This window comes from Lotus japonicus, chromosome 3 (assembly GCF_012489685.1).
Source record: "Lotus japonicus ecotype B-129 chromosome 3, LjGifu_v1.2".
Taxonomy (NCBI): Eukaryota; Viridiplantae; Streptophyta; class Magnoliopsida; order Fabales; family Fabaceae; genus Lotus; species Lotus japonicus.
Genome location: NC_080043.1, coordinates 69728029 through 69746834, shown reverse-complemented (window position 1 = coordinate 69746834; position 18806 = coordinate 69728029). Strand labels below are relative to the sequence as shown.

The following is an 18806-nucleotide window of genomic DNA, read 5'->3' as shown; positions in this document are numbered from 1 at the left end:
AAATGCCGTTGACATAATGTGGCTAAGCCTGAATTAGGGTAAAGTATTCTCTCTCTTTTTTGGTTACAAAAGTATTCTTTATTTACGTTTTATTTTATATTCTTTTAAAATGTTATTGAGCTATATTTATGCAAAAAATTGTTTCATATGCAACAGTTTCACAAATGGACCTGCTGCAGATATTCATCACAGTTTCATTTCATCACAAAGACTCGATATATCAGGGATTATCCCTCCATCATAATGCCTATATATCCCATCTCCTACTAGATCATATAACAAAACCGTTGGTTCTTTGGCTCCTCCATGTTGTAAGAAATTTGATCTTAAAGCGAATCCTGCAGATGGTGACAACGGGTCCTCTTGACATAACTTCTTCCATATGGTTGCAGCAAAACATTTTGCATACAAATAGCTATAATACCCTGCACAAAAGGGGGGAAACGAATTATTAATTCAGCCTGCAAGTGAACATGTGTTATTAGCCAAATATGGTTCATGTACATCAAGAAACATAGAGCTCTCAAGAGAGTGTAGCCCGGGAAATATCCATGATTATGATTGAAAAAAATGGTGAAAAGATACAATGTGATTGTTATTTATACAGCAGAAACTAATAACCACTCACAACTAACTAATCATCTAAGTGACAAACTAACTAAACAGAACTTCTAATATGTTTTGGTAGCATTGATAGGATAATCAATATTACTACCATATTTATTCAAAGCACAAAGTCAAAGCCTCAGGCATTCTCAGTATTAAACCTGAGAATTTAAAACGAAGTAGCGCGATCCATATTTTATATCCATCCTAGTTGAAGCACAACACAGAAGAAAAATCAACTATCTCCTAAAGTTAGCATGTCTATTGAGTTTGTGTTGTTAACATAAACAAGAGTTTATTGACGCTTAGGTAATATCAACATCATTGATGCGGTTTGGGAGACTACAAGAAATTTCAGACCTACCTGCACCATAATTAAGGAGATGACTAAATCGAGTCTCCCAGTGTGTGCCTTCCACATGTTCCCAATCGGTATGTTCTCTTTTCAGTTCTCTAACAACAGAACTAATATCACCATGAGGGAATGGTTGCTCTCCAAATAGTGTCTGATCAACTAGAGAATAGAAGATCTAAAAGAAAACACAATAACAATTTAATAATTTTTTCATAAACAAAAAGAACGGGAATGTGATGACTCAAGACATCATCTTGTGAATAAAGAAACACCTGACGTTGCAGACTAGTTGCAGAAAACATATCTCTAGCACCCTGCATCGACTCAACCAACTTCTGAGGGATTTCTTCACCTGTTGAATAGTGTCTAGCAAATGTTTTCAAAACTCGATAATCCCATGCATAGTATCTGTGCACCAAAAATAGAACAAAGTCAATCACAATTCACAACCTAGTAGAACAATACCACAACATTAGCACATAAGAGTTCCTTTAAGTATTCAACAACGATTATTTCCTCATTTAAACCATTAAATGATAATGTATTTGTTTTGTTGTAGCATTATTTATCATTTTAAATGTCAAAACTCAAAAGTTCACTTTGGTTATCATATAAAATACCAATAGGTTCCCTTGAAACAAATTATGATACACTTTGTCTTGAATCTTGATCATTCTTCTATAATTACATAATTGTGAATGAGATTTTGACACGCCTCAATTGTAAATGAGCCATTAACAACCATATATGATTTTAATAAATGTGTTAAGGAAGGGACCAAATTGTAGTCAATTCTATATTCAGGGACCAAATTGCAAGTTTTACTAAGCATTTTTCAGTAAAAAACGTCAGCACTACCCAAGTGTTGTGCTCAGCAATGCATAAATAGTGTGACATGACCTTAATGGTGAGACTTCATTGTTTCCATTTGGTGGATAATGAAATACAGACATAAGGACCAACTTGAAGCGAGTTAATAAATGTCAGGGACTAGACTAAGAAAATTGGAATATCAGGGACAAAATTGAGAATGAAGTTAGAGGTCAAGGAATAAATCCGAGTTTTAAGATAAAAACTGACAGGCAAAGCAAATAACAGGTTTATATTAGGTAAATTCTGTAAAAAGAAACCAGCTTACATCTGTTATAGAAAATTAGGCAGTATCACACCTTTATTCAACCACATCTTTTATATTTTATTTGCCACCTTGACCTAAGGTAAATACCTAAAGAAGAAACTTCTTGCAACATTCTACTCATAATCTCAGCAACAACAATTTTTACTTACTCAAAGAGGTTGGATGGTATTTCTGCAAAATCAAGAACCACTCTGGTGCCTGAAAAATGTTGGTAGTCCTACAATGAACAAGAAACCATCAAATTATAAATAAGACAACAGTAACTCCTAGAATTTGGGTTTAACTCTACCAAAAAAGCAAGCAGGTTAAGAATTGTTCTACCCTTAAAGATTATTTTGGCCATATGCTCTCGGTTATGCTTCAATACACTAACTCTTGAAGTGAGAAAGAAATAGCAACATCATTACTAACTAGGAAGCTGTAATATACTGTATTGTTGATGAAATTATAGGGTTTAATATTTCAGGGAGAGGAAGTTGAAAAATGAACAAGAATAAAATTGAGGGTTTGGTCTTACAAAAGACAAAGCACTTACCCTTATTTATAGTAATGGTAGACTCGTAATTCTAATTGAATGGGAAACTAAGTAAGACTTCTAGTCCTAATTAAATAAGGATAAATCAATATAAATAAAGAAATAAAGAAACTAAACCTAAAGAATAATCTAAATTACCTTAAATTATTTTAAGATGTAATCAAGATATTAGATATCTTTTTATATTTACACAAATTATAAATTTATGTATGCTATTTACACAATCTGATATTCCCTTTATATTATTAATATATATCTCACCTAGAATGAGAAATATTTGATGAAAACAAGTGACTAATCTCTAAAGTTTTGGAAATCCTAAAAATGGAGAGATTTCATTTTGTAACCTTTAAATATAAGTCAATGGGAGCAGAGAGTAATTCTCTCAAGAAAATTCAAACAATTGAGGGTTTCAACTATAACTAACATACTATTACTAGGGTAAGTGTTTCATGTTCTTTGGAGTCTAACAACACCTTACTGAAAAATGAAACAAATAACCACTTTCAAAATATAATATTAATAACAAACGCATATTTATCAAAGTGGTTTTCAATCAGTGGAAGTAGTTTTGAGAGACATTTGAAAAGCAAAAGTAGTTAACTTGGAAACTAATTTTTTTTTTTGTACATTTGCATACTTCGCATCACCAACCCAAATTCCTTGAATGTTCATCTTTGATTCCACCCCTTCATATGACATTGTCATCTTTTTCTAAAGCTACAATTTTCTCATTAAAAGTTGAAGAGAATACCGTTCTTGAAAGCAGTGAATGAAGAGCATGCCCAAACTCATGAAATAGAGTTTCCACTTCCCCGAAATTAAGCCTTACAGCTGATGGATTCCGTGAACCCGAAAAATTACAAACAAGAGCTACAATCTGCAAAATTACAGGAATCAAGCAACACTCGAATAAATAAACAGTGTACCTCCTCTGTACTAAATAGAGCAATTTAATTGATAAAGTGTGGATATGAGTATTGATGTTTGCTTAAAAATGGATTTTTGATCTTTGGAAAAACTCAATTCTCGAACAATAATACATAGGTCAATGAAAACCTAAACAATTTATTACTATTTTTTATCAACAATTATTAAAGCATACTCTACCATCAAAGTGCTCCTAAATGATAATTTTCTTCCATAAATTACTCTACACATGATTTTTCATATATTCTAAAATGGAGAAAATTTCACATACTGGAAGTTGGTATTCTGTTTGAGAAATCCTGCGACCACCTTTAATTGCAAAATGAGCACAGCCAGGATACTTTCCCTTTCTTGAGTACAAATCGAGGTAGAGATATCCTAAATCACCCTGCAATAAGTTTGAGTCTTAACGATTAATAAAATAAAACATAATGGACATCAATCATCACTGACAACCTAACAATGTTAATTAAGGCCTTGTTTGAGAAAGCTTATTTGAGCTTATCCTATAGTATAAATGCTACCTTATGTAAATAGTTTATGACCTACTTATAAGCTATTTTGAGCTTATTTCCATAAGTTGTTCAGATTAGCTTATGAATAAGAGTTTATGCTTTATCTATAACCTATTCTAAGCAATAAGTTTCTCAAATTAACTTATGAATAGGCATTTAATTAAGTTGTAAACCCAAACACACCCTAAATGTTAGTGATCAGATCTTTGGCCGCAGAACACATCAATGAAGTAAGGCCTAAAAACATAAAATCAGAGAACAATAATAAAAAATATAAATGAGGATAACAAAAATGCATAAATAATATATAAAGTCGCCTAAACTCTATGCCTTTTATAAATAGATACATTATTTTTCATCCCAATTAGTCATTAAACTCTAGTTATTTGCAAGGGCTTAAATAAAATATATAAATAGAGTATTGTGTGTTTAGCCACAGATTAGATAATTTACCAACCTTAGTATCATAGTTGATGCCGTAATCAGTATAAGATAACCTCATCATGAAATGGCCAATACTCATTTACATTTTAATATAAGCAAAATGGCATTTTGGGAGGAGAGCGATGACATTCTTCCAAACCACCAGAAGAAAGTGCGATAATGGACCAACCCAAATGTTATTTGACTTTTTCTTCACAAGTCCTTTACATAGAATTTACTAAATTTTGAACTGAATATCAATTTTGAATTCATAATCATAGATATGTCTCATACAAAAGTTAAACTAGAGAAACACCATTGTCTTAAAAGTTAATATCATAACTTTATAGAGATCTATCCAATATATCCAAATTCATTTCAAGAGACAATTTCTACACTAAATACCTCTTCAGGATGATGAAGACACAGTTTAAGCACTTGAGGATCCCATGATTCACCAGGTGCCAGAGGGATGCTATGAAAGGTTGCACCAAACAATGATTGCACCAACACCTTCAACCCCTCAATACAATTTGACAAAGAAAAATATGACGCTACAACCTGCATGCATGATTTTTGCATTACTGTGAAAAACAGATAGGTATGCATCAATGACAAACAAAATACTCATGAATGTTATATTTACCGAAGAATCCAATTTATATACAGAGGACTTCAACATTGTCGTGTAATAGGCTTCATTCCATGGCCTTATATCTTCATCACTTTGACCGTATTTCTCTCTCTTGAATTTTGTAAGTAATTTCAGCTCCTAAGATGCAAGGGAAAAAAGAAAATTCTTGTTTAATAAACAAGTCAATATGGTTATAGCACATTTTTCCCTAGAAAGTATGTCTAACGGGAATCTACTTTTGTACCTCTTTAGACTTAGCCCGGACAATCTTGCTCATCTCTTCTAAAAAAGACATCACAACTTTTGGTGATGAAGCCATGTTAGGTTTAACAGCAAATTCAGCATAAGATTTGCATCCCAATATCTGGATCAAATAATCAGATGGTAAAATTAATGACTTATGACGTAAAAAATAGAAGAAATAATAAGCTTTGTAGGCATACACTTATGAAAAGTACCGACCTAAGTCAACATAGATGACATACTATCCAGTTTTTTATCAGACAGAATCTTGGCTGCCAAACTCATTCGCAATTCATAAGATAGAAATTACAAATTAGGTTAGTGAGGCATCGTCTCTTCTGTTTTGTAGTTTTGTTCATATTTCCTATAATTTAATAAAAGAGTGTGCACTCTGGACTCCTCAAGGGTATTTTCCCGTAAAATCCTATTTTTAGATCCTTAACCGTTCACCAAATAGAGATAGACTTTTTTTGGTGGAAACCCAACTGGAAAATCAAGTCCAACCTAAGGTCAACCCCTTTGTTTGGACCAAGGGCAGAGCTGAAAAAATTATAGGCTTTGGCTACCACAAATAAAAAATTATGGTTCATAGGATTGCAGGTGAATCAATTTTTAACATGATCCACCATAGGATTGCCATTATATAAAAATATTATATACTTGTTATAATAAATATAAAAATTATGTTCAGATACCAAATTCACTCACAACCAGAAAGAGATAAGAATATAAGAGATAAATAAGTGTTATTGGTGATGTGTTAGGAAAAGAAGGGAGATATAGGAAGAGAATATGAGTGAAAATTGGATGGAAGACAAAGTGGGGTGTGCCTGTATCAAAACCTGTTAATACAATCTGCAATGTTCAAGGAGATGTTTCCAACTCTTTTATCTTTACTTCATTCAAGTTTTGTATGCTAGTTTATGCTGCTAAAAAGATTTCAGTTAGGGAGACGGTGATTCGTTCTCTTAAGTATATATTGACATTTATATCTATTTTATTTTGTTTAAGCTTTGTACATTTTTATAAGCACACAGGGCTTGCGTGATTTAACTTATTTTAGCATATAAAATTTATATTGTTTAGGCCCTCATATATTTTAATGACAGTTACATAGTTATTTTAATTTTTTAAGCAAATAGGACAGCATTAAGTTTGAGAAACTAATTAAAAAGAAAAATCGGAAATTTCTTTATGTTGATAAAAAGAGTGTGCTGTACAAAGTTAAATATTGGCCCTAAATATTTTCTTCAAGATCCACCACTGGTTTGGACTACGGTTCTTAACAGAATTAGCACTTCTGACATGTTAGTATGTTACATAGGCACAGACCTCTCACTGCTTCTCCCAACACGGGTGTTATATCAATTCTTGTTTGAAAACCAGGGCTCGTCTATTTTGGCACTATTCTGCATTACTTTTCTTTGGAATAAGCTGTTAGGGATTTTAAGAGAATATTGGTCTTAAGGAACTCCATCAGTTTCTATTAATTTGAGGTTTTAGGTTGGGCCAAGAGGCTAAAACTTTGTGGCATTATCCTGTGTTCTTTGGTGCTTATTGCTGGAGAGAAATGATGGAATTTTAAGAGTACTTCTTCAACTCTAAACTTCATTTGGGATAGGATTAATTTTTAGCCTCCCCTTGATGTTTTGCTCATGATATATTTAGAGGAGTTTTAATCTCAAACATGCAAAGAGATTGGCATGCTTAGTTACATATTCCAATCTCCCAGCTTCAAGTTTTGCCCCGTGCTGGTTTTGCTTTGTTTTGAAAACTGGACCCGACCGGCTGGTCCAATTGGTCTGACCGTGAATCGGTAAATGGCCGGTTCGATTAGCTAAAATACTGTTAAATTCAAGAATCAGTTGAACCAGTTATGAAAATCAGATTGAACTCGTCAATTTTTTTAATTAAAATATTAATTTAATCCTCTAGTATTTTTTTATTATATAAAATATATAAGATAAACAGCATATAATAGTTCAAAATTTAACTAGTCTAAATTTCTTAATATCTTGGGTAAATATGTTACATATTATAGTAGATAATATTAAAAATATTTTAATTACTATCAGATCAACTATTGTTAGACCATCGAACCTTGAAGCGGTGCCTCGTCTGGTTCGGTTTCCAAAACATTGTGGATACGTGAGAGATGCACTATCCTCTTTATTTGTCTCCTTTCATTCCTCAACAAATTTCTTTTTCTGTCAGAAATACTAACATTTCAAGTATATTTGCATAAATATAGTTGTATAGAAATGTCTAATGGGGACCAAGAAATCACGGGTACATAATAGTAATGTGGAAATAAAAGAGACAACATAGATACTTATGTTGCGGCACCCTATGATATTACCTGAGCTAGCTCATGTCGCGAAGAAATAAGCTTATCCAAGACATCAACATTTGCACGTGGAACAGAACTTCCTTGTATGTATACCATTTTCCTAATCTTAAAATACAGAGAGGAAAACACATAAAATTAATTCAAGTGCAAATTGGGGAAATAGACTGTAAGTTTATAACTTAGGCTCATTTGAGACTACAAGCAAAACTTACTAGTACTCTAGGGTCTAGTATAGTAAGTGCCTTAAAAGAATAGATGTGATTCCAATTCATTTTCTAGATCACTTGAATTTACTGGACACTCCTTAACAAGAATTATGTGTTATCCTTATGACAAGTATGAGTTATCTTTATAACAAGTGTCATCGTATCAGGGTAAGCTTTCAAATCATTAAATATAGAGTACCTCATCATCCTGTGACAATTGTAGCATAGAATCAAGAGTTCGTGGGTCTGTTGTAATTCGAAATCCTTTCTCGTTAAAGGTGTCCTTGGACCCTGATAAATCCTTAGCTGTTGAAGATTTTGACCGATAGATAGGCTTAACAAGATAACGTAAATTATTGGGGATGCGAGATGAAGGATATATATCTATAGTTCCTGGGTCCATGACAATATTTTCATTGTACCTAACCAAACCAAACAAAATGCAAAGAGATCAAGAGCACTGAAATAAAATGTCAGACATGTTATAGTTATTTTTGGTAGAATAAGTTTTGATGCATTGACAATTGAAATCACAAATTTGAAATATTCCACAAGTCTCATCAACTTCTACCAATAACAACTAACAACAATAATGTCAACAAGTCAAATTCTTCATTACGGGGAGCATTCCATTGGTCTACTCATGTTTTCATGGATCTAGAAAAGCCTCAGATAGGATGCCAGAAGAGGTCTATAGATTGCTCTACAAAAGAATGGAGTTCAAAATAAACATCTTTGAGTTACAAAAGGTATGTCGGCAGGGGCACCTCATGAACGCGTACCAAAATATTTTCATAAAACAAAAGGTTTTCACCTATTGTCCACTAAAAACAAATAATATAAATATCACAACAAGCAAAATCAGTGTCAACTTATTTTTAATCTCAGTTATAAAAATACTTACTCTCTGCATATCTGAGAAATTTCAATATTTAGCATGTTTACTCGATCTAATTTCTCTGCAAAGTATAAAACAAATGTGCATCATATAAAGAACTTCTGAAAGAAAAAAAAATCCACATTCGTTTTTCGAACATAACATGACACTAGAAGTAATATGGATACCAGGGCAAAGATGAATTCCAGCCCTTTCAAAGTCAATACGTAAGTTTCTAACTCCTCTTTTAGCTTCCTCAGAAAGCATATGGCATTCTTGCTCAGCTTTCTTCACCGCATCATAGAGATCATGATTTGTGTTCAGATACTGTACATCAAAGAGAAGAAATACTAAATAATTGTACAGAGATTAGACTCGTACATAACTTCAATTTTATTATGTAGTAGTCTAATGTCTACATGGAACTTATATGACTAGATTGCAGAGTACAAATCTTCATGGGGTAAATAAAGTTTGACTTAACTCTTCCTTGCAAATCATGGATGTAGGTTTTAATCAAAAAGCTGTAATTATTGGTTGTGTGACATCTAATGGAGCCTAAATGTGAAGTCAACACTCTACATCATATTCTGTCTTGTTTTAAAATTTAAATGTACTTATCTTAAATTTAAAGCACTTCTTCAGTCTTTAAGGTGAGACAGGTAAGCCTCGCTTACTTCAACATCCAACCAACAAACCAGCAATAATTTTGTTTACCATGCCACTGCTTATATACAAATCTTACTTAAATAAGTCTTTAATCCACCTTGATTCCTACAATGAGTCCATCCAATACTCTAACCCAAGGCCCTAGAAATCATATTTCCTTTTTGTAATAAATCACATTTGTTTTTCCAGAAAGATATATCATATTTCACAATTGTCCAACGAGAATTCTACTTTTATCAACGGGGCATATAACAATGAAAACATAGTCCTTGCCTTCAGAATTGTGGGGCTGCAAAAATTCAAGAGTTTGCTTTCTATTCAGTTAGAAACTTAGAATATATCGAGAATATCACATAATATCATCATCGTATCTTCAAATATTTTGTAGGAGTGATTTCCATATTTCACTATATTTTGTGATTTGTTTCCTTCACATTTTGACAGATTTACAACATGAGCCAATTCACTTCTACAAAGAAAGAGACAAAGATCTTTTCTTTTCCTCAGCAAGATCTTGTAGCCAATTATAGTCTACCAAGTTGCGAATAAAGCCTACACGAAACTAACTCAGGTTGCCATTTTAGTCCACTTCTGCTTGTGATGCAGTTAGGGGTGGGAATAGGCCAGGCCGTTCGTAGGGGCCTATGGCCTAGCCTACCACAGGCCCAGGCCAGGCCAGACCAAAATGGTAAATAGGCAAGGCTTAGGCTTTTTGAAAAGCCTATTTAGTTAAAAAGGTCAGGCTCAGGCCATTCAACAAGTCTTGTAAGCCTTACAGGCTAGCCTATTTAAGTAAATATGATTAGTATTTTTTTGGTAAATTGTAAATATGATAAGTATAAATATATTTTACCCTTGATGATGTCTATATATTAGAAATTTATTATAATATCTTGATATTATATACTTATTGAGATTTTTATATATTTAAGCAAATTGACTTATATAACGAGTCAAAGTTATAAGTCTTTTTAAAAATGAAGTGTGATTTTAAATTGGCTCTCCAACTCTAAGAAACCAACATAATCTCGTTTAGTTTCTTCACTACTTATTAGCTAATAATATTATAAGTCTGATCGTTGAAAGATTATTTTAGTATAATTTAACCCGTTAGCTTATAAGTTTGATAGCTTCTTTACAGATAAATTTGTTAACAAACGTAAAACTGTTGTTGTGAAACGGGCCTTTAAACAGGCTACCAGGCCAAGCCAGCCTTTCGGAAGGCTCAGGCCAGGCTCGAAAAAAAGCCTTTGATAGGCCATAGGCCAGGCTCAGGCCTTAAGATTTTTAAATAGGCTAGGCCTATTTAAGCAAAGCCTACCTAGGCCCAGCCTATTCCCACCCCTAGATGCAGTTCAGCTATTATAGTCTCGGTGTATTATAGATTGAGGCAAACTACAGCTAACAGACAATAACAAACTACAACTAACAGTATATAACAGAATTGCGACAGCTAAAAGAATATGAGACATGCATATTATTGTGTATATACTATATACTCAAACAGTCTTAAATTGATCTCACAGAACCAAAGTGGAAATGGAAAGAGCTAAAACTGATAGGTTCACACAAATTAAAAATAAAAAGAATGAAAAACAGAAAAGTGAACATCACCAGTCATCTCAATTCTCACATGTAAATACTCATTAATTTTCATTGATGCCTTGCTAGCCTCCTCAACAAATTCCCTGAGTTATCACATGATTAAAAAAATCAAAGAAACATATAAGTTACTCACCACACAAGAAAACAGAATGTGAATAAATTAAAAGTAGAAACTAACAAAACAAGAACCTGTTTGGATGTGTTAGCCTACATAATTCAGCAGAGTCAACAACACAACACACCTGACAGACATTAAAAAAAAAAAAAAAGTCCAGTAATTGTGGCACAAAAAGAAATGCTAGCAACACTCTCTTCCGAACACTTGAACAGTCTCATTCATTCGTTAAAATTTGAATGAGATCTCACTTCCAATTTAATGAGACCCACATGAATTTCAACGGATAAATGAGATCGTGGTAGAAAGAGAGTGTTGTTAGCATTCCTAGCAACAAGATAGCTAAGAGTGAATGTGTGCAGCTACAGGGTAACTTACAGTGTTGGAAATCTCGTCCATGGCTCGCATTATCTCCGAAGCTGGCGGCTTGGAAGAAATGTAGCTGACGAGTTCTGCAGACCTGACAATGACAACAAAGATTTCAGTTCAAGAAAAAAAAAACAAACTGAGATTGGAATGGACAATGGACATGGTTTAGTTTGTGTGTGGAATGAGAAATGCCTTTGAATGGCTTCATCGACGAATGAGTGGAAGCCTTTGGGAGCCTTCAAATGGGAGAAGCCATAGAGACCGGTGGGTGAGGAAGAAGAGGAAGAGAAGGTGCGGCGGAGAGGGAGTGGGTTCCGTTTGCTGTGACGGAGAGCTTTGACGGCTCTGCTCCAAACACTCCGCATGGTGGTGGTTTCCGATCAAAGCAACCGCCGCGGCTCCGCTAGAGTGATGTTAATTGTTAAATCGTGTTTTTTATTTTACTGATGATGCCCATAAGACCCGAGTAGCCAGTAATTTGGGAGGCAAAGTGGCAAACAACCCTAGGTCAATAGCATTTGGATTGGATTAAATTTTTTATTTTTATTTAGTTTTTTTTCCGTTCATAGTTTTTTTCATTTGGATTAAATAAACTTTTTTTAATGATTCTTAGTATGTAAATCTTATAAATATAAAATATATAATAATTACGATGATAAATAACTTATATTACCAATCTAGCAGCCAATATTTTTAAAAATTGTTATTATAATTTCCATTTTGATGCATATTTATTAAATTAATTACTTGAAACTTTATTTATTAAAATACATTTTTATTAATAAGATGTTCGTAAAATAAATATATAATGTAGTGTAAGTTCAAAAAAAAACTAGATTGGTTTTAATTTTGAAAATAAAATCTGAAATTTTATCCAATCCAATAAAAAATTCCAGTTTATTCAATTTTCAATTTCGATTTGATAGAACTTCAGTCTTTTAGATCATTTTTCAGTCATTATTATATTAGTAAATTAGTCCTTCTCAGGGTTCGAACCATGGACCCTTCACCCTTTCATCTCACCCAACCCTCATGTCCCTACTAACTCTTACAATAGCAACATCAACTACCAACTCTGTGTGTCATTTGTGACGTACTATCTCCAGTCATATTTATAAGAATTAAAGAGAAGAAAAATCTTGATCATTTTTATTAGAAACAAATGAAAATTTATGCTATATTAATTATTTTTTTTCCAATGATACCCTTATCAATTCTAACTAGTAGTACAATGATACCCTTATCAATTCTAACTAGCAGTACAAAGCAATGGTTGAAATGCAATTCAATAAAATCTGAAATCAATCAAAACTGCTTGACGGTGAATTCAGACAATTTTGTAATTATCTTACTGATCTGAATGCAACATTGCTTTATATATACCCTTACTCCACCATAATAAAATGAGACAATTGATCGACTTGATTGAGTTAGGTCTCACCCTTATTGGGAACATGCTTTACAAACAGTAGAATACTTGATTACTCATTTCTAAATATCTCTGATTGGGTTAGTTATCCATTACTCAAATCATACAAGAAAAGCAAGCTCAATTTCAGGTCTCAAGAATGTCATGTTCTAATGTCATGCAAAAAACCTCTTCAGAAGTTTAGACTTAACAGCTGTTCAAGAGAGATTTTTCTTTTCATACACGTTCCTCCTCCTGCTCATGAAAGTGGATGATTGCTCACCAGCACTAGGATGGCCATAGATCATAGATGACATTGTGGACAGTAATATTTTCTTGCAACAGTTATATTTGGCATTGAAAATTGATCACATTGAACCAGCAACAATATTTGAACAAACAGATATAGGTTCTACTTTTGAGGATGAAGCACAACATCAAAGCTGAATTTTTCTCCTTCCTCAAAAGTAGTTTCAAGATCTTCAAAGCTTTGCTCAACTCTCAAGTCAGTGCCAACTATCAAACTCTCCTGAAATGAATTTTCCCGAAAAATATTGGTATTAACAGAAAAAGCAAAGCTAAAGACAGAAGTTCCTATTGAATAAACAAAAATATTAAAAGAACACAATATGATTTACAAATTTTAAATTTAAAAATCATGGCAGTGTAGATGTGTTGCATTGTATATTGCCAAAACAAAACCTATTTTAAAGTTATGCGGCAAGACTTATGTTATCAACTCCACCTTACAACCAAAAGGAAATAAATCAATAATAGTGATGTGCATATTAAACCCGGTCATAAACAGCTGCAAATTAGAAAGCATTGCAACTACACTAATTTACAAGTACCAATGATTGGTTGACTGTAATAGAAGTAATAATCATAATAGTATGCACCAGACATGAAATGAGTAAAAACTTAGCTATATAAAGTACTTAACTGAAGTTTAAAGAGCTTTCACTCAGAACTAGAAGTTCAAAGTGTATTCAGCATCAGGTTTTTTCCCTTGTAATATTAAGCGTGGTTATATGATGATGATGATGATGATGATTGTAAGCATGGGACATGGAATGAATTAAAACTTAGCCATATAATTTACTGGAAGCAACAAAATTAGGAAACACTATATCCAGCCTATGGTAAAATACCTTCTCCACATACTCAGCTACAGTCGAGTTGATTATTTTCTTGATAACTTCCTTATAAACTTTGGAAGGTCCAAGCACTTCTAATAAGATCTCTTTTGGAATCTGTTAGGCACAATAGAAAACAACCATAACAATCAATTAATCTCCTTTAAGACTTCTGCAGTTAAATTTGCACATATTGAACTAGACTGTGTACTACACAGTACACACGCAAGTTGCTTGATACTAGCATGTACTATTTGTTTTATATCTAAATATCACCCTTACATGGATTAAAATCTCTGATTCCAAAATATTAAGTATACATTTCATCTCTCATTTTGATATACATCTTCACAGATGACACACAGAGTTGGTAGTCGATGTTGCTATTGTAAACTATAATACATAAAAATATGTAAAACTAATGCCTACCATATCATTTAGGACAGAAACTTACATCGGGCGTTTTTCCTGATAGTCGTCAAAATTTTGAGCAGTAATTCAACATAAAAAAACACAGGAAAAATGTCAAGATTTATTGATAGAAGTTAAAAAAAAAGTAACAAAGAAAAGTTAAAGATGAGGAAAGCGTAAGAAAAGAAAACCTTTGGGAGAATCAATTGACAGTAATGGAAATCACCATCTAACCATCATGCTCATCATCAATGACTTTTCTTTTATCCATTATTATTATCATTAGTGTTGATCTACTTGTGTTGCTTTTTTTTGTTCTGTCATCATTATCATTTTTTATCGGGTAAAAAAAACTCATTCATGTAATATCTGGAAGCAGTTTTTGGAAGACAGACAACAAGTTTAAGAAGTAATTGGCTTCCTAACACCTCTTTCAAAATATCATGAGCAGTCCATCTCTCCATGTTAAAATTCATTAATGTCAAATTCGGTGTTATCCCAAGTACCTTTCTTTTCATGTTAACTGTGTTACAAGAAATTTCATACCTTCAGAATATAAATACAATGCTTGACACACACACAAAAAAAAGGAAAGAAAGAAAAATATCATCTTATAAATATTTTGTGAACTTGAAATTTAAATTCCAAAAGATTAAGTCTTGAACCGTCAAAATGAACAGAAATAAAATATGAACCTAATATAGTTATCATTTAAAAAATCAATATCAAGATGTATATAACTTATTTTCTTTTCTATTTTGCTGAGGGATATAATCATCTTAACCTAACACAAGTATGCATACATAATTGAACAGAAATAATCACCAAAATTCACAACAAGAAGTGAAAACTCTCATGATTAAGCATGAATAGCAGCAACATATACTTATTTTTGTATAGCCCACCCCCCAACACACAAACAAAACTACATAGAGTACTCTTCAATATTAAATCCACATAATTACTTTACCTCCTTTTACTCTTCGAAATCCTGGGATAGGTTGTGCTGCTGCAACCATTTTCCGAAAGACATCATCAAAGATACTTTGGGTTTTGTTCCCAGATACCTCTATGCTTATCTAGATAGAAGAGTTAAAAGAGAGTTCAAAACTCAAAAAGTTTGGATTTATGAGCATATTAGAAGTTAAATGTGATCAAAGATATTGAAAAAACAGTTGGTCTTTATTAGAAAATATGTTATACTACATTCTCTGAAAATAATTCAAACAGAAAAATTATATTATTATATATGATTCCATTTTTGTGACAAAGAACTTGTACTCATTCCAGGGCACACTTTATGCTTTTGAGGAAAAACATTATCATGTATATGCTTATTGTTGATTAATGACAGATTCATGTGTTTATAACTAAACAATTAGTTACACTGCAGCTTCAGATGTAACCCCTGTGCAAATAGGACTGTTCAAACAGCACTTACTACATAAGTTCAACAAACTTAATATTCCAATTGTAGAAGTTCTTATTAGTTTCGTTGTTCCTCCCTGCATTTTCGGTTGTACATGATCTGTTTGTACTCTTACTACATGACAAGATAAAGTATGCCAAGTTAAGCAAATGCATCTGTTAGGCTGTTATTGTATTAAAGCTTCAAAATAGGTGCAATTCTTATTCAGCAGACACCAGTAAACAGTTTCCTATCTCCCTTCTGCAAACTTCTTTCCTATTTGTATGCGCGTACTTCTGACCATATTGATGTTGCTGGGACCTCCTGCTCCTATGGTATAAATTTATCACTGATGTCTCTAGCTGGCCCCTACAAGTATATTAGAATTCAGTGATGGGCCTAACTCTACCCTAAAAGCTAGTTTAGGGGGTGAAAATTGTTTTACTCATTATAAGGATTTTCTATATCTCTATTTCTAGTCAACGTGGGACCCTAACACCCCCCCCCCCCCTCATGCTCAGGCATGGTCGGACGGATATCTGGAGAATGGAGATCACAGTCCTGATATTTATGAAATTTCCCCCATCCCCATTATAGGACATATCTACTGGACAGATTAACTTTATCAATTTCTTTTCAAATAAATGAGGATTACTTTACTCTTTAAAAGGACTTCTTTAGCCATATCTCTAGTCAATGTGAGGCCACAACACTCTCCCTATAGTACACTCATTGCTCTGAGCAAAGGTTTTCATTCAACCCATAATCCTACCCCATTAGTAATTTTAAGAGCTATCGTTGCTTATCCCCTCCATATTATGCCTTTGTTTCCCTTCTGTCTATCTTCTATAGGTTTTCTTTCTCTCTTATCATTTGCACTTACTTCAATTACATATGATACCTTTAGTTCTCTAACATCATTGTTGTCAGCAACAGAGACTGAGAAATCCTCAAAATCAGTAGAAGAAACTCGGGCATCTACAACAAGGAAATCAAAGTCCAAGAGAAATTATCAATGTATAAAATAAGATTTAGGACTGAGATAAGCATGAGACCATACAAGAAAAATCTAGCACCTGATATAACGGCAGCAGGGAGATATGCCTGTTCCCTGTAAACAGAAATGGATATTTCAAAATTAATCTAAATTATTCAAACAGATTAAATTAAAAAAACGCATGCAGAGCAGCATAAGAGGATTAGTTGCGTTAAGGCAATCAAGGAAGCACAGGTGGTCTGGGCCAAAATAGTTTGAACATTTTCTACACAAAACTCAGACTCGGTAAACAGAATGCATTGGTAATATAATTAAGAGGAGAAGTATTGCAATTTGCAAAGGTCCAAGCTTTGTCACCTAATTAAGTGAGAAACACAAATGTCTCTGACATGTAATACAGAAATTACACAAAAAAACATGCAATTTGAAATGGAAATAAGAAAGTAGCAGTACCTTTTTAATATCTTCCTTGCACCATGCCTAAGCTTCCACGAAAGACCAAAACGTCTATAATTCAGGCTAGGTAAAATAAGCTCATCTACTCTCTGCTTGCATCTGGCCATCTACAAACAAATTTTCATATTTCAAAAGAACAATAAACAAATTAATATTACTGTCTTCATTTGACATAGTAAGAACATGACGATGAGAAAAAAGAAGTTCGAAAAAGCAAAAGAAAAAATGAGGGAAGAATTAACCTGTGGTGTTGGATTTAAGATGAAGATTTGAGATATTGTCTGCATTCTTTCTTCCAATTTTCACCACAGTACTTCTCTAGAATCCAGTCTTTTTATTTGGCCAAGAGGAAAGCCTCTTACTTTGACATCCACCCCAAGATAGAGGGTGTACTGGGAGAATATCAAATACCCACCACAGTTCTTGGAATCTGTAAGATTTTGTTTTTCTTTCTAGGGTTAAAATTGAACCTGTAAAATAACATATCAGGTACCCATACTCACTCATTGCTTATACAAAATCATTAATCAAATACAATTAACATAACTCCACAATCCACATTCACTTAATGACACTGTTCAAAACACCATATGAAATTTTAAACCTGCTGGAAGCTTCTATACATTATCTAGCAATAGTGAAACATAATTAACTATATCTAGTAAAATAGCCTCACCACATTCAACTGCTACTGTTACCAACAATTTATACCTTTCTTTAATGAAAAAGGGACACAGAATAAGAGAAATGTTCATCAAATGGAGAATCAATTCATTCACATGAACCATTGCAATGAATGAATCTATGACAAAATTGAAAATACCAGAACTGTACAAAGTATCAAATAGAATATGAATGGGCATAAGCAAAACAATCTCAGAATTTTAAGTTGAGCATAATACTTAACATGAAGAAGCATTAGCTATCGTTGTGAGAATGCAGAATCCAACAAAGTTATTGAGTTTAGTTGAAAGTGAGAGAGTGTGAGTTTGCTTGTTGGAACAAAAAGGAATGGATAAGGAAGGAAGGAACAGAGTTATTACCTGCGAAGTGCTCCACTGACTTAACCTGCTGAGAGTGGCTGGGCTGGATGGAGGGCTTTTATATGAGCTTCAGAAAGTTCATAATTTAATACTGTATTAACTTATATGACATAATCAATTGCTCTTTTTTTAAAAAAAAATCAATTGCTCATAAGAGTTTAGAATCTTTGTTGAGTTTTGTTTAGGGCTTGCAATGGGTGTGAAACCTTGTTGAGAGTGATTGGGAGGAGAGAGAAACGTGTAAAATGTTGAGGAAGCTCAACAATGTTGAGCCCTCTGCGAAGTGCCACGTGGCAGCCTGCGGTTGGCCTCTCCCAGGCGCGTGGGCCACACGGCCAGACAAGGCGCGTGACGCGCCTGGGAGGAGAGAGGGAGAT

The 18806-nt window shown here is 33.3% G+C and overlaps 2 protein-coding genes across 6 annotated transcripts; both read right to left on the bottom strand.

Annotated features, from left to right (window-relative positions):
* Positions 1-99: 99 nt before the first annotated feature.
* LOC130745527 (mitochondrial intermediate peptidase, mitochondrial) lies at positions 100-12109 on the bottom strand. Of its 2 annotated transcripts, XM_057597831.1 has the most exons (17): positions 11763-12109; positions 11580-11661; positions 11276-11328; positions 11115-11169; positions 9001-9139; positions 8840-8894; positions 8135-8357; positions 7739-7834; positions 5381-5500; positions 5149-5274; positions 4908-5063; positions 3836-3952; positions 3389-3514; positions 2249-2316; positions 1234-1369; positions 971-1136; positions 100-425 (listed from the first exon to the last, which is right to left on the bottom strand). In XM_057597831.1, exons 1-17 carry the CDS (start codon positions 11933-11935, stop codon positions 187-189), a joined length of 2130 nt encoding a protein of 709 aa, XP_057453814.1. In that variant the 5' UTR covers positions 11936-12109; the 3' UTR covers positions 100-186. The 2 variants fall into 2 exon arrangements, with proteins under 2 accessions (XP_057453814.1, XP_057453815.1); XM_057597832.1 differs by lacking the exons at positions 11580-11661; positions 11763-12109 and having other exon boundaries at positions 11096-11169.
* A 762-nt stretch (positions 12110-12871) lies between these two features.
* LOC130745526 (uncharacterized) lies at positions 12872-18581 on the bottom strand. Of its 4 annotated transcripts, none has more exons than XM_057597827.1 (9): positions 18430-18581; positions 17629-17856; positions 17384-17493; positions 17010-17044; positions 16835-16911; positions 15496-15604; positions 14569-14582; positions 14130-14231; positions 12872-13507 (listed from the first exon to the last, which is right to left on the bottom strand). In XM_057597827.1, the coding sequence occupies exons 2-9, from the start codon at positions 17671-17673 to the stop codon at positions 13391-13393; spliced, it is 609 nt and encodes a 202-aa protein (XP_057453810.1). In that variant the 5' UTR covers positions 17674-17856; positions 18430-18581; the 3' UTR covers positions 12872-13390. The 4 variants fall into 4 exon arrangements, with proteins under 4 accessions (XP_057453810.1, XP_057453812.1, XP_057453811.1 ...); XM_057597829.1 differs by having other exon boundaries at positions 17629-17816; positions 18430-18506; XM_057597828.1 differs by lacking the exon at positions 18430-18581 and adding an exon at positions 18294-18417.
* Between the last annotated feature and the right edge of the window lie 225 nt (positions 18582-18806).